This window comes from Ictalurus punctatus, chromosome 6 (genome assembly GCF_001660625.3).
Source record: "Ictalurus punctatus breed USDA103 chromosome 6, Coco_2.0, whole genome shotgun sequence".
NCBI lineage: Eukaryota > Metazoa > Chordata > Actinopteri > Siluriformes > Ictaluridae > Ictalurus > Ictalurus punctatus.
The window spans coordinates 26,332,849-26,357,736 of record NC_030421.2 but is presented as its reverse complement, the minus strand read 5'-3'; the positions used below and the strand labels follow the sequence as shown (position 1 = coordinate 26,357,736).

At 40.3% G+C, this 24,888-nt stretch overlaps 1 protein-coding gene across 6 annotated transcripts in view; it reads left to right on the top strand.

Moving 5' to 3' along the window:
• The window catches only part of grb14 (growth factor receptor-bound protein 14), a 71,891-nt gene that overhangs the window by 3,626 nt on the left and 43,377 nt on the right, over positions 1-24,888 (top strand). For 2 of the 6 annotated variants that reach the window (XM_017470311.3, XM_017470309.3), the window contains exons 1-3: positions 3,119-3,268; positions 3,703-3,940; positions 6,852-6,960. In XM_017470311.3, the coding sequence (XP_017325800.3) occupies positions 3,732-3,940; positions 6,852-6,960 (318 nt within the window). In that variant the 5' untranslated portion in view covers positions 3,119-3,268; positions 3,703-3,731. Of the gene's footprint in view, positions 1-3,042; positions 3,269-3,410; positions 3,623-3,702; positions 3,941-6,851; positions 6,961-24,888 lie in introns of those variants that run through there. The other 4 variants (XM_017470314.3, XM_017470313.3, XM_017470312.3 and 1 more) reach the window with 3 other exon arrangements.

Sequence of the window (24,888 nt, the reverse complement as noted above, 5' to 3'; positions counted from 1 at the left end):
ACGTGGTTCTCTCTAAATCACAAACTTCTACAACTTCACCGCCATCAGGAGATTACTTACCTCGGCAACAGAATGGCAAACATCTAAACATGTTACTATGGAGAAGACATTTTTAAAAATACATTATAGCATACCAACCATTTATAATTCCACTGATTTATAATGACACTTTTATGTGTTATCTACATTAGCATACATGTATAACAGTATATGGAGAGTCAAGATTCAAATCGTATTTAGTACAGTCAGATTTGATCCAAGATAATTGTAGTTAACTGCAACTATCTAATTAGTTCAATGCAAAACAGTAGTTGATTTATTTCACCTGTGGTGAGCCTCCTGTGCTATATTTAACCATTTCTAGATACAAACAAGTGTCTTCATTAATGAATAGCTCCTCTCCACCAGTATCTCCGATAGCCCTCTGAAATGGCCCTCTTTTAATAAGATCCCAAATAATTTGCATGTAGGGGATAAAATGTTTGCACAAAAAGTGGGTGTGGTTTGAGTGTGCTATTTGTTCATCATAGCTGTATCGAATTCGTATCTCTATGAGTTCCATAAATGTCAAAGCAAAATTAAATGTAGCCAGAGACACATCATTTATTGTTGATTAAATGTTGTGAGAGGCACCAAAACCTGTACAAAACACAATACACTCAAACTTAAATAAACTTAACTTTTCACCGTTTCTAATTGTAATTGTGAAAATGTGATAAATATCTAATATGAAACCAACCTATTGCCTTTATTACTTTAAGGAACCTTTTGATCATTTTGAGATACTGAGGCATAGCTCTTTTTATTATTAAAACCTAGCAAAATATATTATTTTTGCTTTCATTTGGTGGAAACTGAGTTCTGAAATTTAAAATATGGTTTCTGGACATATTAATTACTGTTCTTAAAGGTATTTTCAGGTTTAGGCCTAGTCCATACTAACATGGGTAATTTTGAAAACACTGTTTTCATGTGGATGGAAAGAGAAATTTTTCTTAGGGTGATACATCTTAGTATATTGCTCAGTAACTACAATGAATTATTCAGTACGTACTGTAAAAAACAACAACAACAACAACAACAACGACAACAACATAATTACCAGACCATTGTGATTTTGTGCTTCCATTTATAGGGCAGAATCTTATATCAGGCTCTTCCATGCTGCTGGAGAGCTCTTTTTTATTATTTCTTCTTGGGTCTTAATGTATAACAGAATGTATGTATGCGACAGTAGGTAAGTTTGTTTGATCGTATTAATGTTGGATTGTGTATTTGTTGTCATTCTGATAACATATACTGATCTACCTTAAGGCATGTAAATGGTATATAAAGTACTGCACTTTTATGCATTCGTATTGTAGTCACTCTAAGGTGTTTTGAAGACCATGGCATTTTTCCTTGTGTTGAATAGCACATAAAAAGCTATTAACCTACAGAAAAAGGCACAGACGCATATATAGACATTTTTGCATCATCAAGAAATTCTAGGAATACACATACTGAAAACACTACATGCACATAAACTCTTCCTCTTGTATATCAGTGTTAACTGGCCTTCATCTGCATATTAGATCAAGATCAACTTTGAACACTCAAAAGCTAGTTTTCAACAACAAGTTCTAATAAGACCTAGTTAGACTCCTATTAGATACTTAAGATACCTATTAGTCAGTTAGATACTGACTAGTATCTTCAGTTTGCCAGAAATGTGTGTTGTTACACATTTTTTGAATACATATTTGCTGAAGCTTTGCTTTACAGCTTAAAAACATGTGTTTGGAGGTGATACTAAAATATGAAAATGCAGCATGACCTGTTTTGCATTAGCATAAATACATGTGTATGTGTGTGTCTGCAACTATCTGAAAACTTCTCTTTAGTTGAATTTTCTTTTCTTTTCTTTTCTTTTATGGACACTATGGAGTTTAACAGCTCAATGGATCAGTCTACTCAATTTTAATAATTTGTATGAGATTTGATTAAAATAATGAATTTCATTAAGTTATGTATATGCATACATGTTTATCACAAAAAAAACCCACTTAGGCCCATATGGTGTCAGTCATGTCCTTTAGTCAGTATATGTTCAGTATATGAAGGTGTGTGCTAGTGTTACAGTATTGCTGTCATGGAGCCTGTGTGATGATGGCTCCTGATTTGGCTGTGCTCTCCTGCTAATGTAATTAGAAAGCATTTGCATTGACTGATTACAGAAGAATGTGACTCGGCTGAGTGTTATTTTTGGAGTCAACTGGGCTACTTGGCCTTAGTGTCCTTGTCTTAGACATGGTAGGGTATACACACACACACACACACGTGTGCATATGCACGCACACACACACACACACACACACAGACCCTGCTAAAGAGTTACTTAACCTCAGTATGTGCTGCTCTGTGTTTAACTATGCGTTTTCCTTTTCTGCACTTTTTCACTACTGGCTGATTACTGCTTTTGATGTTGATGTTGGGTCTCTAAAATGAGTTAAATGGTATAGTTGAGAATTCAAAATGCTGTCTAATGCTTATGTGAGAAATGCCATACCGGGATACACATGCATATCACTTTTAGGCCTTTGGTGTTTAGGAAAGTCTGAGCTGCTGTCCCCTATTGGACCCCTGTTTGCTGCCTGGAGATTTAGTATTTATTTATTTATTTATTTATTTATTTATTTATTTACCTTTTCACAGGTCCAGACTCACATTGTCCAGACTCACATTCCTCACTCTTGTAACAAAATATCTAAATAACTGTACATTTGCTATTGCTTTCATCATAGTTAATGAATGATTCATAGTAGTAAATGAATAATGTTTTTTTAAATGAATAACTAAATAACAAACTGGGAATTTAAAGGGTTAAAACAGGCTTCTGTGTCTAACTGCGTCAAACGGTACTGATACCAGGCCGTTGTCTTTTCAGCTGATAACATATCTCTTTTCCTCTGACTGCCAAAGTCTTGTGCTGTCATATTATATTCGCTGTCATTACATAGAAGTCTGTGACACACACACCCACACACACACATGCACACACAGCCTTCAGGATTTGTGATGCAGCTGATCCGAATCTGTCTCTGTAGTAGTGGAATAGAGGAACAGAGAAGTGGAAGGGGGTGGAGGGCAAAGCGCAAAGTCCGTGACAAAGGAACAGTAGGTTTTACTGTCTGGCTGACCTCCAGGGCTCATTATTGCACTAAGTTGCATACCAACAATGAAGAGACCTTTTGTAAGAGTGAGCTGCCTGTGCAGGTCTCCTTTCCAGGTACAAAAAAATGAACAAATAAAAGGCAGAAATGCAAAATTAAAATGAAAAAAGTTAGAAGGAAGAGGAGCGAGGGAAGAAAAATGTAGATGAGTAGTGAGGCTCTTTGAAGCAGGACTAAGTGGAAGGAATGGAGCAGTGGATGAGATTTTGAGCTGGGAAGCAGTGTGCGAGTGTGAGCAGTGTTCGTTCGCGAGTCATCGAGTTAAAAATAACTTTATTGTGGTAGATCATGTTTTGGTAGGAGGGACCTGCTTTCCATGCTAGGACAGCCCGTTGGGCAAGGGAGCAGTATGCATGTGTGTGCGAGTGTGTGTTTGTGCGTGCGGGTGTGTTCACGCTGACTGAAGAGGAGTGAGTGCTCGACACACACGTCCACACACCCCTTTGTGCTGTTCCTCTACTATTCTGACGCTGTGTGTCCTGTGCTTTAGATGATGCGGTGGATATAAAGCTGGGCTCCATGAGTGCTATGAGTGACTCTTTGGATGAGCTAGACACTCCAGGCAGCCTCGGCGAGAAAGCAGCCATATTTCATGAAGGGAAGGGCAATGTAAGAACACTCAGTGGCGGCGACCATGCCCTAATCGCTCTACACTCGCCCTACCAGCTGCCCAGTGCCGTGCACAACAGGACCGCCACCGCAGCAGCAGCTCTCTGCAGAGGGAATAGGTAGGACTGCTTTCCTCCCTCCCTCCTACAGACTTCTGTTCTCTTACCTCTAATCATGTCTCTCTGGTAATGGGCTCTGTTTGACTTACTATTGATTACGATGTTTAAACAAGTCCTGGCTTGTGGAAATGAGTGTGGGACAAGTGCGGATCTATAAGTGTGACTGAGAGTCTATGTAAGTGTACATGTGCAAATAAGCAACCCTTATTTGCACAAAGTTTCCCTTTTTTGTATGGATGTGTGTCTATCTGTCTGTGTAACTCACTTTTCAGCAGTTAATCTTTAACATATGTAATCGGTAAGAACGTCCCAACGAGACACAGAGCAGCCTTTGTGCTCTGGCACAAGTTTGGCTGAAAAGTGCAGTAGACTTTGTCCCTGTAAACATCGTCTCAACGTTCGGGCTGCACTTCAAAACCAGACAGCGAACTGGACTCACATCAAGCACCTGCTACTTTCCAGGCTGCGCTCAGTAACTCAGTAAGCGTGGTGTTAACAGAGAGCTTATGATACGCTGGGAGATGGCCTGAACTGGGAATGCAAGGCCTCTAAGTAGAAGTGTGTTTAAATTTTGATTTTGCTACCTCGTCTAATGCCATAGCCACATCACTTTTTGTTTGCTTTGTCTGGACATTCCAGGATTATATGGTTATACAGACATGTTCTGCTTATTTGTGGCGTAAACAGCAATCAAAACAACCAAAATGGCCGACATGCTTCCTCATATCACAGACACACCCCAGAAAGACACATGCCAGGATTACACACAAACACACAGTATATGTTAATACCTTGCTGCTCAAACATGTTGACATACAGTGCCCTCCACTAATATTGGCACCCTTGGTAAATATGAACAAAAAGGCTGTGAAAAATTGTCTTTATTGTTTAACTTTTTTATCATTTGTTCAAAAAATTCACAACACAGCTTTATCAAAAAAATATCTTTGTTAAATATAGGTGTGCAACAATTATTGGCACCCCTATAAGTTCATATGAGAAAAATATATTTGAAGTATATTCCCATTGATATTGAAAAAAATTTTAGTAGATAATCCACGTACGTTCCTCGTACATGGATAACGAGGAACAGGAAATTGATCAACCATGACTTCCTGTTTCGCAGGGATATAAATATGAGGTAACACATAGGTTGTTGAGCTTAGGAAGTGTTTATATGAAAATAGCACAAGCACTGAAAATGGCCATTTCCACAATAAGAGCAATAATTATGAAGTTGGAAATGTTGTGAATCAACCTGGTCGTGTGTCTATATTGTCTCAACGCACTGTGAAGAGGATGGTTTGAGTGGCAAAAAATCTCCAAGGATCACAGCTGGAGGATTGCAGAAGTTAGTTGCATCTTGGGGTCAGAAAGTCTTCAAAACTACAGTCTGACAACAAGTTGTTTGGAAGGGTTTCAAGAAAAAAGCCTCTACTCTCATTCAAAAACAAACTCAAGTATCTTCAGTTTGCCAGACACTGCTGGAACTTCAAATGGGATCGGGTTCTATGGTCAGATGAAACCAAAATAGAGCTTTTAGGCAATAAACACCAGAGGTGGCTTTGGCACACACAGAGAGGTAGCCATATGGAAAGTACCTCATGCCCACGGTTAAATGTGGTGGTGGCTCTTTAATGTTTTGGGGCTGTTTTTCTGCCAGAGGACCTGGACATTTTGTTAGGATACATGGCATCATGGACTATCAAATATCAACAGATATTAAATGAAAACCTGACTGCCTCTGCCAGAAAGCTTAAAATAGGTCGTGGTCCAAAACATACATCAAAATCAACACAAAAATGGTTTACTGACCACAAAATCAAGGTCCTGCCATCACTATCTGAGTCCCCTGACTTGAAACCCATAGAAAACCTGTGGGGTGAACTGAAGACGAGAGTCCATGGATCTGGAGAGGTTCTGTATGGAGGAATGATCTCAGATCCCTTGCCATTTATTCTCCAACCTCATCAGGCATTATAGGAGAAGACTCAGAGCTGTTATCCTAAGGGATGTAGCACAAAGTATTGACTAAAAGGGTGCCAATAATTGTTGCACACCTATATTTAACAGAGATATATTTTTTATAAACCTGTGTTTTGTTTGCAATTGTTTGATATCCATGAGAGCAGAGTATTTTTGTGAATTTTTGAACAAAAGATCAAAAGGTTAAACAATAAAGACAATTTTTCACAGCCTTCTTTGCTCACATTTACCAAGGGTGCCAATATTAGTGGAGGCCACTGTATGTAAAACTTTCTCAAAGGTGTTAGACAAGAGCTGGAAGCTGTTTAAGATAAGGCTCAGTAACACACTGTTGCAGACAAGGACTGTGTTCTCCCCCTTTAATGCACTTCTTCTGCCCTGTTTCTCTTTTTTCATTCTCTCTCTATTTCTTTCTCCTTTGCTCCCTGGGATATTTGCATTGTGTTATGAAATTTCTGTATTTTAGCCTGCATACACACTTTTACTGTTTGATTTGGACCACTGCATTCATTTCATTTCATTCATCAATGCCAGTAAAAATTTGCTTGAGGTTTATTGACAACATGCGGCCCCTTATAAAGGATGAGCTCACCACTCCAGCCTGCTGTTCTCCAGGCTGCATGAGAAATTAGATGTCTCAGGTAGACACAGTGATGTCATCCCTGGCTTAAGAGAGTGTGTCTCCAGGGAGACGGGGTTACACTCGACTGGCCCACCATCAAAATGACCTCACCTCTGTCTCCTGCCCTGCAACATAGCCTTTCCTAATAGCAGCTCTGTGACTGCATTAAGAGCACAAAACTGACTGAAGATGATTTCTTTTTAATGGTTCATATGCTTTGATGGCCTGTCATGTAATAGTGCTTGGAAAATGAGTCTCATTTGCTAGCTCTCTCTCTCTCTCTCTCTCTCTCTCTCTTGTTAGGAAATGTCGACAGGGGGAGGAGATGCAGATGAATATGGTCCAAAACCCCTTCCCAGACCTTTTTCCCTCCGAGTGTTTATTACCCTGGACCAAAAACAGCGCAACTCAGGTAAAAAAACTCACCTAGTCCTTAACTCACTCTTAGCACCTATACACATGGACCACACATTTCATAGTTGCAGCTGAAAAATATTGAGGTAATGTCTAAAATGTTATGGCTAAAATTATTATTTTCACTTTATTAAAACAAGCTGTACCATTTTTTTTTAAATCAGCAGAAAACGAATGTTAGCCAGTTGGTAAGGTTATCCAATGATTTAGGTTTCATTTCAACTTTGTGGGTGGACACTGCTTATCGCACCTAACCCATCATATGATTAAAGTTTTTAACCAAAAATTATGTAAGTGTAGTGGCAGTTCCAGTATAGTTCACAAATTTCTAATTAAACAATGAATGGACATTTCAGACAAAATTTCTACATCAATTGTGTATATACAGGAACATTTATAACATACTGCTTATATAGGCTGTACCCATGGTTCTCAAACTGGGGTCTGGGGCCTCCTAAAGGTCAGTGAAACATAGCCATAGCATTTTAAAGGCTCTATGGCTACATGGCCAAAATACACTATATGGCCAAAAGTATTTGGTCACCTGACCACACCCATATGTGGGCCTTCCCAACTGGTTGCCACAAATTTGAAGCCCAGTTTAGAATGTGTTAGTATGCTGTAGCATTAAGAACTTACTTTCACTGGAACTAATGGGCCCAAACCTGTTCCAGCTTGACAATGCCCATGTGCACAAAGTGAGGTTCATGAAGACACAGTTTGTCAAGGTTGGTGTGGAAGAACTTGAGTGACCTTCATAGAGCCCTGACCTCAACCCCGCTGAACATCTTTGCTCTTGTGGCTGAATGAGCAAATCCCCACAGCCACGCTCCAAAATCTAGTGGAAAAACCTTCCCAGAAGTGGAGGTTATTATAACAGCAATCTGGAATAGGTTGTTTAAAAAGCATATATGAGTGTTGGTCAGTTGTCCACAAACATGTGGCTATATAGTGTATCACTGCACACATTTAAACAATGTCCCTAATATTAGTAGGATTACTTTTGTAAAATAAATATTTAATGAGAGGACCTGAAGATTTTCTTAAAGTTAATGTGATCCCTGGCTGCAAAAAGTTGGAGAACCCCTGGCCTGTATCATATAGCCCATCACTCGCCTTATGACTATTCACAATTATAACTAGGCAGCTTGGCACTGTTGGTAACTGTTATACTATAACTCATTATATAAAACAGACCACAGGCTTCAGTGGTAAAATTGATGGTTTATTGCACCCACGTCACTGTTTCAGACTCTTGTAGTCATTTTACTGCAGTAATAGATATTCAGCCAACAACTGAGAAATGCAGGTGTCATAACTGTAAAGGGGAAAAAAAGAATTCTTTGAAGTTGAAAATGTGAAAAGCACCTCAGATTCAATGAAATCATACTGAACCCACAGAATCTAAAAGGTTTACAGTATATACACCATAAGCAGTTATTTACACCCATGTGCAAAACATTTGGCATTCTTTTAAATAAGATGATTCTTTTTATTCTCTTTCTGATCCCATATTATGATTTGCATAAGTTCCTGGCCAGAAGTGAGGAACTTTCTTTGTGATGAGGATTACTGGGACATTGGCTGTAATGTTTTATCAGAAGATGAAGCCTTTATTTGTCACATATACATTACAGCACAGTGAAATTCTTTTCTTTGCATATCCCAGCTTGTTAGGAAGTTTGGGTCAGAGCACAGGGTCAGCCATGATACGGCGCCCCTGGAGCAGACAGAGGGTTAAACGCCCAACAGTGGCAGCTTGATGGTGCTCCAATTTGAACCCCTGACTTTCTGATCAGTAACCCAAAGCCTTATCTGTTGAGCCACCACTGCCCTATCAGCCTTATAGCGTGGGAGAGAAGAATGTGAGGTGTTTGGATTCACATCACACCAGGTCAAAACACACTTTTCCAGAAGTCACTGCAATTGCAGTATAAACAGAATAACTGCTCCATATGGAAACCACATAGGCTACAAACAATTTATTCAATTTTGAACAGATCACGGACAACAAAGAAGACATCTAAATAATTCTCAGAGTTTTCACTATGGTTATGGACATTACAGGCTAGCATGAGATGAGAACTGACTTTGGTCCTGTCACAAAATTGACCTATACCCATGACCTTCCTCCAGGTCCACTGTTTTCTGATGTAGACAAAGTGAGAATGTCTTGAAAACCTCATGGTGCATTAATTTAAAAACTGGACACAGCATTTGTTTTCTGATACATACAGTACACAGTTCCATTAGCATTATAACAGTTTCAGTCACTCTCATGAATAAATATGGCTATTAATTCTAAACACTGACTGTATGAAGTAAGTAGCTAGCTATGTTAAAAACACCATAGGTTGTAGCATTAATATTTCCTTTCCTCCTGACTGGCAGTGTCTTATATTTTAACATGTACTTAGTTTACCTCAGTTTTAGCCTTGTCTGTCACTAGGAAAATTAAGAGGTTGTAGGTGTACCTCTACCACAGAAGAGGTGTCCGACAGTCAATTTCACACATGTGCTACATGCACAAGAATAAAAACGTAACAATAAAACGTAGAATCTATAGATTTAAACTGTTGTAGTTTCAAAATATGATTTTACAAAATTAGATTACATACACACTCTCTCTCTCTCTCTCTCTCTCTCTCTCTCTCTCTCTCTCTCTTGCTCCACAATCAGCCATGGTAGGCTATCAGTGAAAAGTAAACACGGTCAGTATGTCAACTTATCTCTCCACTATTTACACTTTTTTAATGCCATGGCAACCATTTTCCCTTGTATTAAATTTTGTTTGCCATGTTATGCAAGCTGACGAGAGCTCTCATGTATCACATACATTGTGCTGATGAACAAGATCTACTGTACACCCTATCCCTATATTTACACTGCCTCTGTGAAAGTGAAATAAAATAAATATGACCAATCTTTTATTCTTCCTTTAGTCTAGAAATTTGCCAGTTGTTGTAAATCTTTGGCACTTAGCTGGAGGTTGGTTCATGTGTGTGTGCATGTCATTAGTCATGATCACAATTATCATTAAATTAAACAAAATTCACCCGTGGTATTGGTGTGTCATGAGTTCCCTATTCATGCTTTAATTGTCTGATCAGTCTCTGACAATGCTCTGCGATTTCTATAGTCTCAAATTCCCAAACAAAGGCAATTTGATTAAGCTGCACAAAAAAATAAAGCTCAATAGATAGGGTATTAGGGTTGTTATGCTCCCTTAATTTTGCCTTTAATATTGACACAAAGTATTGTGTAATATAACAATGCACTATACCAGTAGAGGTCTACTGCAAAATAAATGTATAAAAATAAATAAAATGAAATTATTAAGCAGCTAGAAACAGTAGCAGACATGGCTCAACTGAAATTAATGATCCAGGAGCTGAGACCATGTCACACAGAGGTCTGAATTTCTCAACAGAGCCCTTCTTATAGCTCCATGGCCAGTCATCTTTCTCACCCCTAATCAGATGAGCACAATGATGCAATGTCTATAGCTTGGAGGGAAGTTCCTCCAAGCTGATAATGACCAGTTAGGTTACCACATTCAACTCCTCCAGTCTTGGCAGCATCTGGGCAAGGGCTGTTTCTGTCCTAAAGCAAGCTGTGAGAGCCATCCTGAAGATGGTGGTGGTACAACATCAAATACAATCTTCCATATGGCACTTGTGATGGCAGGGCTTGCAATGCCACACTGACTAGTATTGGAGCAGTTCCTCCAATCTATAGATGTTGACCACTCTATAAGGGTTAATACCTTGCTTCTGCTGGTGGGGAACCTGGGCCAGAACAGGGGCCTCCTGTCAAAGCAGGCCTAGACATCTAAGGGTGCAGGTTTCAGAATCATGAAGGCAGCTTGGCCAAAATGTGCCTTTAGGGCAGCACACCCTGGACCTGTCTTCTAATGTCTATAGGGTGCCTGCCTGCCTTGCACTGCCTCTAGGCTGGGGGGAACACCCTCAGTCTTTTTGTAAGTTTTTGAATGTCCGTGATCTACTCTGCAGGCAGAGGGCCCCAAACAGAGCCCCTCACTGACCTCAGCACTTATACAGATTCATCCACGGCTTTCACTCTATGCAAGATTCAGCATCTAGTCCCGAGCGATACACATGTCAGACCTTAGTCAGAACATCCTGGCAGCTTCCTCCACAATCAAATCTGCTGTCCCAGATGGATGGTGAGATTTGGCATCCTCAATCTGTGTCTGTGGGTTTGGCTCCTTGGACTAAATCACCCAGTGAAAGGTTCTTTCACACTGAACACGTTATGATAAAGCGAAGTGAATCACCAACGAACTGTGCTTTCACACCGAACATGAAACGATTGATCGCCTTCAGCTAATTCATGCCTGCACGATAGGTGGAGCTGACTGAAAATGCATTTTACGCCTGCACACTAACTGGCACAAATGACAGATAACAAATATGAGATGACATACTGAATATTGTTTTCTGCTACACAAAGTCCAACTGTAACATTATGAAAAAATATTTGCTTACATTCAAACAAATATGAAGTATTTCAGTAAGAAATATACTTTATACTACGGCATGTGTTGACGGTTTGTTTATATCTCCATGGTACGTGCACTTGTGTATGTGTGAGTGTGAGTGAGAGAGAGAGAGAGAGCACGTGTACTGAGAAAACAGCACTTTTTAATGCATAAATAACTGATGCGCACCATTTTATCGGTAAAGGACCAATTGAATGGAAATAGGTGGGAGACAGTAAATATCGCAAAAAAGGGGCAAGGTACCTCCTTAAGCCATGGTCCCATAGGAGGACCATGTTTCCATTCAAGAGCATCATCATGTCAAACATTTGTGTCAATTAATCAAGCTGAGTGTGAAAGAACCTGAAGACTATAATCTAGCAGTTCAGGAAACACTTCTGAATTCAAGAGCCCCTACCACACAGGCTGTGTATACCCTTAAGCAGAAATAGTTCTGTGAAAGGTGTTCAACTTATTGTCCAATGGTCCCTGTGCACAGTCAGGTTCCTAGCATTTTAACATATAAGCATCGCTAAACATTGGTGGTGTACCAAAAATCTTGCAGTCATCTCAGCATACCACAGCACTGAGGACAACATATCTCTAGGGCTTATTGCCTCTTGAAAGGGGCAAGGTACCTCCTGAAGCCATGGTCCCCTAGGAGCCCTGCGAGGGACCTCCACCTTCTACAGAAGTCCTTTAAAGATCATCCTTATGAGCTTTATATGTAAAGGCACCTCTGGGTGGTGGACGTAATCACCTTGGCTTATAGACAGCCAAGTGTGACATGCCACTCTACGAGAGTGTCTCCTCATCATGGGCTTTATTTAGAGGTGCCCCACTTAAGGATGTCTTTGCTGCTGCTACCTGGGTGTCACCATGCACTTTCTCAAGATTTTACAAGGATAACTTTGCCTCTCTCACTGGTGTGGATGTAGTGGTCATCTATGAGCAACCTTTTTAGGGCTGTCCTTTATCTCATGACTGTCATGGCAGATATTATCCAGGTGTTACACACCATCCCTGGCAATTACAAGATGTGAAATATAATGCTAGTTACACATGTAATTGTTGTTCTGTGACCCAACATAACCACCAAGGTGTCTTGTCTTTTGGAATGAGAAAGTTTTAGGAAATTCTTGCTGTCTGATGGAGTTATTTTGTTATAATGCCTCAACATGCATCTCTCCATGACCTTGTTGGAAAATCTTGGTATCTTGGTACAAGAAGTTACTCCTGGCTTATATCCTGGATTAATAGAGTTACAGTTACATAAGTAACTACTGTTTATATAAAGCAATTGTGAAATGTTTAATATACTATACTGGACTCTTTTTTCTCTTTACTCCTTGCAGTTTTTCATAGCATGTTTATGTAACATAGATTGCACTTGCAATACTCATGTTACATGCATCTTTTGTTTTATTTTAAATTTATAATTTGATCCTTCATCCACGAATAGACTACATATTGAATTTATTTACTTTGTGTGTAATTTATCCCCAAAGATAAATATGTCCATTATGGCACATGTTAAAAGTGTTGTGGCTTCATGTATGCAGATAGGAGGTGAACTGAGTTAATAAATGGCTAAGTGAGTGTCTGAATGAGAGGATTAAAGAAAGACAGGTGAAATGGAAAGTTCCTTGAGTGCTATTTTGAGTGATCTGTTGAGTGAAACAGTTTGAGAGACTGATCCAGGCTTTTGCCCATGCAGACATCATGACCATGTGGCTGTATAATTACCATCAGTTGTGTGTAGGGGTGTGTGATGTAGAGAAAGGCCAGATCAGCAGGCATTGTACAGTGTGTGTGTGTGTGTGTGTGTGTGTGTGTGTGTGTGTGTGTGTACAAGATATTAAAGCCGGCTTGGCAGGCTCGCTCTCTCTCTCTCTCTCTCTCTCTCTCTCTCTCTCTCTCTCTGTGTGTGTGTGTGTGTGTGTGTGTCAGAAAGGCCAGCTCGGACTTGAGTTAAAGGCTGAAATTAGAGCAGCATGCAGCTTAGTTGTGGAACTTGGGGCAGTATCAGAGCGGGCTGTGCCCAGTCTCTTAATGAATCTCTTTCAAGAGTCTCCTCCAAATTACAACTTTTACCATTAATTAACTATATCCTTAATGCCTCAAACTCCCAAAACCCTGTAGTTGGGTTCAGACATAACATATCTAACTCTCATAACCACATCCTGCTTCACTGTGGTTACTGAGTAATATGTTTTAAGGTGCATAACTTAATATGTCAGGAGTTTAGGGTATTAAAGAAGATGCTTTGTGTACCCTTGTTTCAGGCTTACTCATGCAATGAGAATGATCATATTCAGGAAAGAACATAATACATTTAAATAGTGAACTTCATGCACATCAGAAGCAGATGTGAAAATATTTCAGTATTTTTACATCAACTAGGTAGTACACATTCCTTGTTTTAATGTGCAACTGAATAGTTCCTACCCTAAAAGCATCAATACAAGACAGGTGTCCTTAAACATTACAAAACTGAGGCATTGCATATTTTCGTCATGGGGCAGATGCAAGTGAAAAACATGTTTATTTACACAGGCCAAGTAACAAACAATCCAAAATCATGAGACTAATAAACAGTATAAAAAAATTTGCAAGGGCAGAATATCAGTAAACAAAACTTGGCACACCAGAAACAAAGAACATTTACCAAGACTTCACACTTTTGATGTGTGATTATATAGTCGTAAATGGTGATTGAATCCAGGTGTGTGTAATCAGAAATTGGGTGACTATGACAGTGATTGTGTGTATGCTGGGAGCTGGAGTCCAAGATAGCCATGTTTCTAGCCTGTTATATGTTGGAAATGGCGTTTGAGGTGGTCATATCTGTAGGCATCAGGCTGCGTGGGATTTGGAGTCCCACATATATGTATGACAACTTTTCCTAGTAGTGTTATTTAACAAAAAATTTTCAGTGGAAAATATTGTTATGTTGCTTATCTTAGACTCTTTGACGTCACACATTAGTCTCATCAGACTCAGTCACAGATCAGTCACAGTACAACTTACAATTTGATACCTCCAAATGAACATGCTAAAGCCTGTAATCTATTGTGTTGTTTGGCAGTTGCTCCAATGAAAACACGAGTTTGAGGGGAAAAGGATTCTGGGCTCCTGTTCATTCTGTATTCTTTCAAAAGTTTGCCAGACAAGTTGATAGCTATTATGGTAGATTTGTTATAGCTGAAAAGTCATAGTTGAAAGCTAGCAGTCCTTAAATTCTTTTGTTATTGCTACATATATACTGACAAAAAAACAGAAAAAAGAAAAAGAAAATAGCCCAAAGGGGTCACTCTGCATTTTATTACAGCAATACGGTAACTAGGCTTTTTACAGCGCTTTTCTTAACAATATGTAACATTATTAACATGTCTGTCTTATATTTTGGGCAAGGCCAGTAAGGATCTCCAACATTACCCACGGTTCAAAACTTGTTTTAATGGCATGATTAGAAATGTTTGGTCAGGTTTTGCCTGTAGGAAGGTTTTTCAATGAGTTAAATGTACTAGGCACAAAATGTGCCGGTGTACGCAACCCTGTGGTAAATGCCTTTTAGTGATCACCAAATCAGACTTCTGGTTATTCTTTTGCTTCTCATCTTTAAATAACTTATAACAAATAGCAAATATCTTTCATGGGGTATTCATGTCTATTATATGAGGCAAATTGTCTACTCAACAAATAAGGCCAAACAAGGCTTTGCTATCTGATTCGGCTCACACTTGACCCCAATTCGACATCTCTGCATTCGCAAAAACTATTGCACTTCTCTAATGGCTGTTCTGCTATTGTTCAGGACTTCTGGGAGGATTAAGTCAGGCTTTCAGCTTTTGTTTTTCAGTGGTTGGCAGGAGTGGAGCTGTGAAGTCACAACTATAGAATCAGGTTGGTACCTCTGTGACCTTGGGCTCCTCGCTGGCCTGTGTGAATGGTGTCTTATGGGCCTGACAGGCTTTTCATGGAGCTGCTGCTATGGCCAGAACAAAGGGAGCATGTCAAGGAGCCCAGCTGTTTGTCTGTCCCTACCCTGTAGATATGAGGGTTTGTATGCTCTTTCTGCACACAGTCTTGACATCATCACCTCCCCCATCTTATTGTTGAATAGAGGAAGCAAGCATTTCATCACTCACTATCTTCCACTCTTTGTAGAAAAAGGTCTTATAGCACAGACAGCTGGGAGAATAGGTGCACACTTTGCTTGACCATGTTTACTCACGTAACTTACATCTTATATAAATATTTAAATATTTTGGTTGAACAATTGTAGATTCTGTTGGTCATCTTATTTAACAGCAGTTAGAGCAGAAATGGATGTCTGTTTTTCTGAACAGTGTTATGATTATCAACAAGAGGGCACTGTTTACCAGATAAAATAATACAGAACATTAACACAAAGAATGCCAGGCCTTTCATCTTGCGTCTATGTAAACAAAAGAAGGTCATCATTGCAGTGTCACTGTCTACTGTTTTATAACAATGCTAATAATTTCTGGACTCTAAAGATGGAACCTACTGTGGCTGGCTGTCTTGCCATGTTTGACTTTTAGCAATATGAGTAAAATGCGTACAGGGTCGACTTTGAGTGATGGGTGAGTTGTTAGCAGGTTTGTCAGAGTGGAGCCATGAAATGTGGAAAGGCCCTGGCTGCTGACATGCCATTGTTTTAGCTGTGGTTTTAAGGAGCTATTTCAGTCGTGAGAAATCGCTTCTCCCAGGCCCCACATTTGCAGTGTCATGATAGATTTTCATGACAAAGGCAGCGTGGCAGACCTGCTGTCTCAAATCTCTATTGAATGTGAGAGCCATAGCCCTTGTATTATTTGAATAAGCTGTGCCACTGCCATCAGACTTCTGTCCTGATCCGCTTTCACACTTCAATAAATCCATATTCAACAAAAGGACTTCACCTCCCATATTAGAGAAGCATTATATACAATTCACCCCCCCCCCCCCCCCCACACACACACCCAGATCCTCCATGATGTCGTATTATAAGAAAATGTGAATTTTTCAGCTTGTGTAAAATGTACACAGTTTTAAAGAGAATTCGTGATTGAAGTTGAGAGAAGCTTCCCTGTTAGACCTTTTTATTTTCTGAGCGCATTGCTGCAGCCGGGGGTTTTGTGTTTACATTGGTCTCAAATAAGTATCTTATCTCAACCCTATACTGCTGCATATACTTATGTAATCATCCCTATACGTATGGTCTCATAGTAATTATGTAACTTTTGACCATGACCGCCAGTGTATTTATGGAGCAAATTACAGCTCTAAACACATCTTGACATAATGCTTTATAGTTCAAGGACTGCTGCAGGTTATCCTTCTCCCTCGGCACAGACTAAGAACATGCTGCAATATTTCAAGGCAAGAGAGAAGGTATTATTAGCCTAAACACTCATACTCTTTCCACGCACCATGGTTTGTCCTTTCTTTATTTGCCGAGCATGCTAAATGTGTTCCCCCAAGAGCAGATTTGGCTTTGTGAATCCCCTTCCCTTGAGCTTGTCTTTATGTCCACAAGCTGAAGCTCTGTTTCCATAAGCACTGAGTGAAGGGTTACATGGAAATGACCCATACATGGTACTTCTTCATATCGTGTGAAGAGTGTGTAACTGTAAATTTGAACTTTTATTTATTGCATTCATTTATGGCATCTACACCACAGCACACTGACATATAGTACTGTGCAAAATTTTTAGGCACCCTATTTTTTTGTACAAACTTTGTTATAGATTTTTATTTTATGACTTATTACATTATAAAGTCTCCTGAAGAACTGTGGCTGGTTCTGCAAGATGCTCAGTAAAACTTACAGCTCATTTCCTTATAAAATTGCACAAATTGTACCTGAGACTTCTTTTTTTTTTTTTTAAAGCAAAGGGTTGTCACAACAAATGTTGACTGTTTCATTTATTACTGTTTACTGCTCTTTATAGTATTTTTTTAAATGTAGAAACGTTTAATTTCATTATTTTTTGAAGGCATCTTTGCTCTACAGCATTTCTTTGCATGAGCCTAAAACTTTTGCACAGTACTGTACATATTAAGTTTTGACATGATGCTCTAAATGCCTATGAGTGTGATGTCTCAGGACCATTAAGCTCAACTTTGTCCAGCTTTATTGTGTATGTGCTATTATGTGTATGTCCAAAATATCCATTCAGTAATGCTAAAAATGCCAGTATCTATACAGGACGCTGCACGCATCCTACATATCCTACATCATGTATTAACTTACCCATTCACTCAGACTGTAATAATCAAAAGTGTTTGTACTTATGTTAACTAACTAACTAATGTTAGTAGTCTTAATGTTCATACCTTAATAGCCAAGCTCTATGTGTGTGTTTGTAAGGTATTTGGTGGATGAACTTGTGAAATAAAATCCTGCTGCTCTTTGGATTGTGACCTCAGTCCCAACCATCGACCACAGGGACCCAAAACCCCTTGTTCCAGACAGCAGCCTGCTCTGCTTTCCTAAAATGGCCTTATGGCATGGAAAATCAGCAATTGGCCTGTTTACTTCCTTTTTCTGTTTATTTCTTTGTCATAATCGTTTAGATTTCAATTTGGCTACATTTCCATTCTGTTTCTTCTTGGTTAGTTTGATTTCTTTTGAGAGCCTTCATGCTTCCCAGAATACTGCAAGACAGTGCACATACCACGCAGTCATATATTTTGTATATATGTTGTTAATTAAGTTTAGGTGTACTTTTGTGGTCAAAGCTGCTGGCTTGAAATAATGATAAGGATTTATCTTGCTGACTGTAAATTTGACTCATGATGACCAACCCTGTACAGCTCTGAACAAGCAACTTTCTGATTAGACAAAACCAAACAAGCAACTCACGAAGTTCCATATTTTTCATGTTTTTTTATGTAAGAAACATGTAAGGTGAGACACTCTATCAAATGACAGATAAAATTGACATTTTATAGTAATTTTCGCAATTTATATTAACAAAACAACAGCTCAGTCACATGGAAAAAGTACCCTGATTTATCACACGTTCAAATCCATAAAATTAGAATCAGTTGTTCAAGATTGGGTGCCAGTGATGAGAACCTGCTTAGGGAGTGCAGGTGGAACCAGTCTTATTTATTTGTTATTGAGGTGTGTGGTGTCATCATGCCAAGATCTGCAGATGTGGTGTGTCAAAGGAAAAAGGATCCTGTGATTTCATGCAGTATTAAGCATTGTCATGCACATGTTGCAGGTGCAGGAAAGACAAGACCAGGTGGCAATCATGTTTCATTTGAGCAAACATGGCTTGCTAAGAGATACAGTAGTTATGCCACAACGTGTTTTTAACAAGTTTCTAATTACAAGATTCAGTTATACAAAATAAGCGTGATTGAATTACATAGTACAGGTAGAATGCCAGCAACTGGGGTTGGAACCTCAGCTCAGTTGAGAATGTTTAATTAAATAAACATTTATTTTCAGTGTAGAAAGTCAATTCATGTGTGTATTAATGTTAATTAAATAGTAATGTCCTTCCTCAAAGTAGCATTGAATGAATTCCATTTCTCCCTTCTTGCCAATGGAATCTTTTTTATTTTCTTAGATTTAAAGTTTCACTATTGAAAAAAACGGGTTTAAAGTGAACTCAGAAGTCCACACACTGAAAAAGAGCTCATTGAATTTACTTAATTCAAATGTGTACATTGGTTCCATGCTCGCACTGCTTGTTAGGCTGCCCACCTCCTCTTAAGACTTTTTTCCTCTGTCCTACAGCTGCCCACCTTACGGACATGACTGAGCTCTGTGCTTCACCGCCATGGCACGTACTAAACTGAATTCGGCTTCCGCCGGGGATAACCAGTCGCATGCCTGCCTGGCTGCGTGTGGTGCTCTTATCGCAGCTATGGATTCTCATCCCTTCTGTATGGTCTTTATGGGCCTCAAACACATGGAAGATGCCTTCTACAGGGTTCAAATGATGATGAGGCCTTCCCGTCTTCTTTAATGCCCCAGGCTAATGTTCCTGTGGCCTTACCTCAGTCTGCCCTGTTCGAGGTCTGTGAGCGAGTGTCCGCTCGCCTCAATATCAAATGGCTTGCCCTGCAAAGTGCCACCAACCAAGAGAGGGATGTTTATGGTGGGAAACTCTTAGGACCCCCTCCCACCTGGGAAAACAGCTCCTCCCAGTCCTCCATGCGGGTGCCAAGCACATGAAACACTCGAGGTTACGGAAATGCCGGCTCTTGGCATGAATGACCCCCCCACCATTGAGCCCTCCATCGCCAGACACCTTAACCCCTCCGAAGGTGGCCTACTCGCTCCCCCCAAGCCCACTCTCACCCAGTAAAATGGACCGTTTTTCTACGTCTATCCACCGGGCCTCTTATAAGGCCTCAGCCTTGGCTCTCAGGGCCCTCAATATCTCCTTGCTTACCAGGCTGAGCCTGGTTGACATGGGGCAGCAACTGGAGAAAGTGTGTCCCTCACCCTAGCTCTGGAAAAAGATCGTCACCATTAATGACCTCGTCCTCTGCAAGGCATGCCAAGCCATCCAGGCAAGTGGGCATTCCATGGCCCTCGTGGTGGTTAGTGAGTGTGCGCTCTGGCTTAACCTATCTGGTCTCCCTGATAGCGAGAAGCGGCGCATTGCAGGAGTGCTGGTGGAGCCCGACCAGGCCCTTTTCGGTCCCACCGTCACTTTGATGCAACAAGGCTGTGACGACAAAAAGAAGGAGGACGAGGCTCTCAAACTGTGTCTGCCGAGGAAATCCATGCCGTGATCCCCCTTCTGCCAAGCCTTGGGGAAGAACGTCCTTCGCCGCAATTGCGGCCAAAAAACCCTCTAGTCTGGCTACCTCTGACCTCGAATGGAAGCGGCCTGATGCACAGGCCGAGGGGGTTTGAGTCCACATTTTTGGGCAGCCAGCCCTCTGGACTCAAGTTTTGCTCTCCTGTCACACCCGTCCAAGAGAAGGAGTCTTTCTGTTGGTGGGGTTAGCCCCCCCTGCCATCTCCCTCCCCAGTGGGTGCCCACCTTGTGTTCTTAGTGGCTTCACAGTTCCCAGTATGACTTCCCCCGGCAGCCCCACAAGTCCCCCAAACTGTCTGCTAGATGGCCCCCTTGTATCACAAATGAATGAACCGGGCGCATGCACAGTTCTGAGCGATTGGCAACACTCGCAAGTAACATAACAGCTTGGCAGTATGTGTCGGCCCCCAAGTGGGTGATTCAAACTCTAACCAAGGGGTACAGACTTCAGTTTGTGAAGAGGCCCCCACTTTCCAGCAGAGTTATCTCTTCTCATACAGAGGAGAGCTCCACTCACATTTTGAAAGGCGAAATCTCCCTCCTTGTGAAGGTGGCAATTTGAGTGGTTCCTCTGCATCTACATCATCAGCAGGTTTACCCCGTTATTTCCTGGTTCCAGAAAAGGATGGCTCACTTCATCCTATTCTGGATCTCATAGTGTTTAACAAACATTTGAGGAAATACTTTCAGAATGCTGACACATGAATGCTTGTTTAATTCATCAGAATGAGTGGTTCATGTTAGTCAATCTGAAAGATGCTTCTTTCCACCTAAGCATTTATGCCCCACACAAGAAATTCCTTAGTTTTTCCTCCCAAGGCATACATTACAAATTCACAGTTCTTCCTTTCGGTCTCTCATTGACTCGGAGAGTGTTTTGTCTGTGTGAGGAGGCGGGTTTAGCCCTGTTGAGAATGACGGGTCTAACACATATAGATGATTGGCTTATCATAGCCGATTCCAGAGAGTTAGTGGTGCAGGACACTCATAATGTGCTCCTGCACATCACATCACTCAGTTTCAGAGTGAATGTGAGCAAAAGCAATTTCAATCCCCCTCAGAATGTTATATTCCTGGGTTTGGAGCTGAATACTACCCACAAGTAGTGACTTACTGTGGGAGAGATTTGGCCAAGCTGTTGTAGATCTCTTCACCTCATGCGAAAACATCCATTGTCCTATGTTCTTCTCGCTAAGAGACAGGGACACATCCCTTAATGTGGACGCATTGGCCCATCCGTGGCCCAACATGCTCTGTGCATTCCATCCCCTTTGCTTAATAGCCCTAACCATAGCCAGGATGAGAGTTCAGAGCCTGACCCTCATTCTTATGGCACCCAGGTGGACCAAGGCTGGTGGAGATAATTCCCCTCCTGTATGCCCAGCTGTGGCCCCTCCCATTATGCACAGACCTCCTGTCTCAGGCAAAGAGAGAAATCGATCACCCCCACCCAGACCGGGTGGCTCTCTGGACTTGGCAGTGGGGATCCCTCCACGTGTAGTCACCACCATACAGAATGCTAGGGCCTCCTCCATGCATTCCCTTTATAACTGTAAGTGGCAAGTATTCGAGGAGTGGTTTGATGGGTGTTCAGTTTCTGACATTTTCTGTTTTTTTCAATACCTTATGGACTATGGTAAGTCCTTTTCCACTATCAAGGTCTACCTAGCAGCTATCGCTGCATGTTATGCTGGGTTCGATGGTACGACAGTGGGTCATCACCCACACGTTCAGCAGTTCATAAAGGGCTTTGTCACTCATTTCCACTCATTAGAAGAGCTGTTCTGGAGTGGGACCTCTCCATGTTGCTGGAGGCTCTGCCCCAATAGCCTTTTGAGACCCTGGGGGACATTTCCCCTAATCTTCTGTCCTTGAAGACAGCTTTACTCCTGGCCCTGGCTTCAGCCTTGAACCTTCTTCTCCATCTTGAAGCTTTGGCTGTCAGGATTCACTTATTTATGCCACCAGCATGTCCTTAATGTTCTGCCTGCATACCACTATCTCTTTCGTGCATGGTTTTACCAGGCACATCATTGTGGGATACGTCAAGCACCACCTATCTAGGTGACCATCCCCTAGGGTTACAGGGACTCACTGTGAGTTTGTTGGGCAATCAGCGAGTTGTCCATTTCTCCCATAGGTGGATCTCGAACACAAGATTGCATTCCATTGGCATGAAATGACAAAAAACGGAATTCATTTAATATTACTTGAGGAAGGACATTCATATTTACACATGCACGCACAAATTGACTTTCTACACTAATTAAATGAACACTCTCAACTGAGCTGAGGCTCGGACCTCGGTTGCTGGTGTTCGTCCTTGGTGTAATCTCTGCACTATTCTAGCACACGTTCATCCATGTTAATTTAAATAATATAGTTATTGTACCTGAAATACGTGACTCGATCACTCTTACTCTGTATAATTGAATCTTGTAATTAAAAACTTGTTTAAATGAGGTTTAACATACGTTTTGATGAGAAAAGTAATATTTTTATGTGAACCATATGCAATATTTTTTCTTAAATCTAACCGACCACACATTCCATTTTTTATTTATTGTACTGTGTTCAGCTACAGTATGTTGTTGCATGCACCACCTGGTGGTTATTGTGTGAAGCACAACAAATGAATTTAAATTCTAAGAAACATTCCTGTAGGGTGCTGCATGATCACACATGACGAATCACGTGAAACCATGTGAAAAAATGTGCATTCTTAAAGGCCACATCTGTAAAAATTTCTGTAAGGCCTTCAGAAAAAGGTTGTGGATGCCTATGAGTCTGGCAAGGGATTTAAAAAGATCTCTAAATTATTTTAAATACATCATTCCACTGTAATGAAAATTATCTATAAGTGGCGCTGATTTGAAATGATTGCCAATTTGTCCAGGACTAGCCATCCGAGCAAATTCAGCCCAGGAGCAGACCGTCTGATGCAAAAAGGAGTCTCTAAGAACCCCAAAATTTAATCACAGGATCTGCTAGGAAGTCTTGCACCTGTTTGTGTCAAAGTGCATGCTTCTACAATCAGAAAGAGAAATGTGAACTCAACAGACCACAAAACATGATTCCACTGTGCTACTGTCCATCTCAGATGAGACTGAGCCCAGAGAAGTTGGTGGCGCTTCTGGACGGTGTTGATGTATGGCTTCTGCTTTGCATAGTAAAGCCTTAACTTGCATCTGTGGATGCAGTGGCGAATGGTGTTGACTGACAAAGGTTTACCAAAGTATTCCAGAGTCCATGTCAGGATATCCATTTCAGACTCATGACGGTTTTTAAGACAGTGATGTCTGAGGGATTGGAGATCAGGCGCATTCAGAATTGGTTTTTGGCCTTGCCCTTTACGAACTGAAATTTTGAGGCTCCTTATAATCTATGATTATACGATTGCCTCACCTGTTTCACATCACCTTCTTATTTCAACTTGTCACATCGCTATTAGTCCTAAATTGCCCCTGTCCCAACTTTTTTGGAATGTGTTGCATGCATCAATTTCAAAATAAACTTTATCTTCAAAAAAACTATGCAGTTGATTAGGTAAAACATCAAATACCATCAAAAAATAAGTTTTTTTGTCAAAGTACATTTACAAATCACTTCTCTTTTTTTGTTATCATTTTCCATAATGTCCCAACTTTTTCAGAATTGTGGTTTAATACTGGATCAAATATAGCCCATATAACAAATAAACCATAAAATATACAATGATTTGAGTACTGTTTTGTTGTCATTTATATATTTCTTCATTGTTCCGAAATATGTACAAAAGAAAAGAGTACAGAAGAATGTTGAGCCCAAAAGAAAAGTTAATCTTGCAGCCATTTCTGTCTACTCAGTTTAAATAAGTCAAAAGAAAGAAAGAAAACCCCTTTTATTTATTAAGTATTCAATCATTACATTGCAAGTACATCATAAAGTTGAAAGCTTAAAGTGTATTAAAGGGTTCTAAGTTATACAGTAAGTGTGTTAAGGGTAATACATTTAAGGTCACAGATTTAATTTAAATGTTATAAGAGGCTATTGAGAAAATCACAGTGGTTAGCTTTACCCTGGCTGTGATGTATTATGAATAAGCCATTGGAGTTTATTTCTGCTGGCTAAGACATTATAACAGGGCATAGAGAGAGAGAGAGAGAGAGAGAGAGAGAGAGAGAGAGAGAGAGAGAGAGGCCAATCTGGATTCTTAGCAGTCACAGACGCAGCAGTCACAGGCCTTCTGGTGTTGCATTTAAACACATGGCATTGATTGCGTGTGTGTGTGTGTGTGTGTGTGTGTGTGTGTGTGTGTGTGTGAGAGAGAGAGAGAGAGAGAGAGAGAGAGAGATAGAGAGAGAGACTCATGCACAGGTCAGCATTTACATTTTCAGTCAACACCCAACTAACCCAAATTAAAGAACAACATATTTATACACTTGTATTTTCTTTTCTCATAGGTGTATAACATTTGTTTCATTTTATGTACCAAAAAAAAGTAACCGTTTACCTAACCATTTTATATAAACATTTTTCCAGCCTCTTTGTGCATCTAAGACTGGAATGTGAAAATGACCTTTTATTGTCATCAATATCAATCAACACAACATATGACTTTGTAATTTATTATTAAAAGAAATTTTGT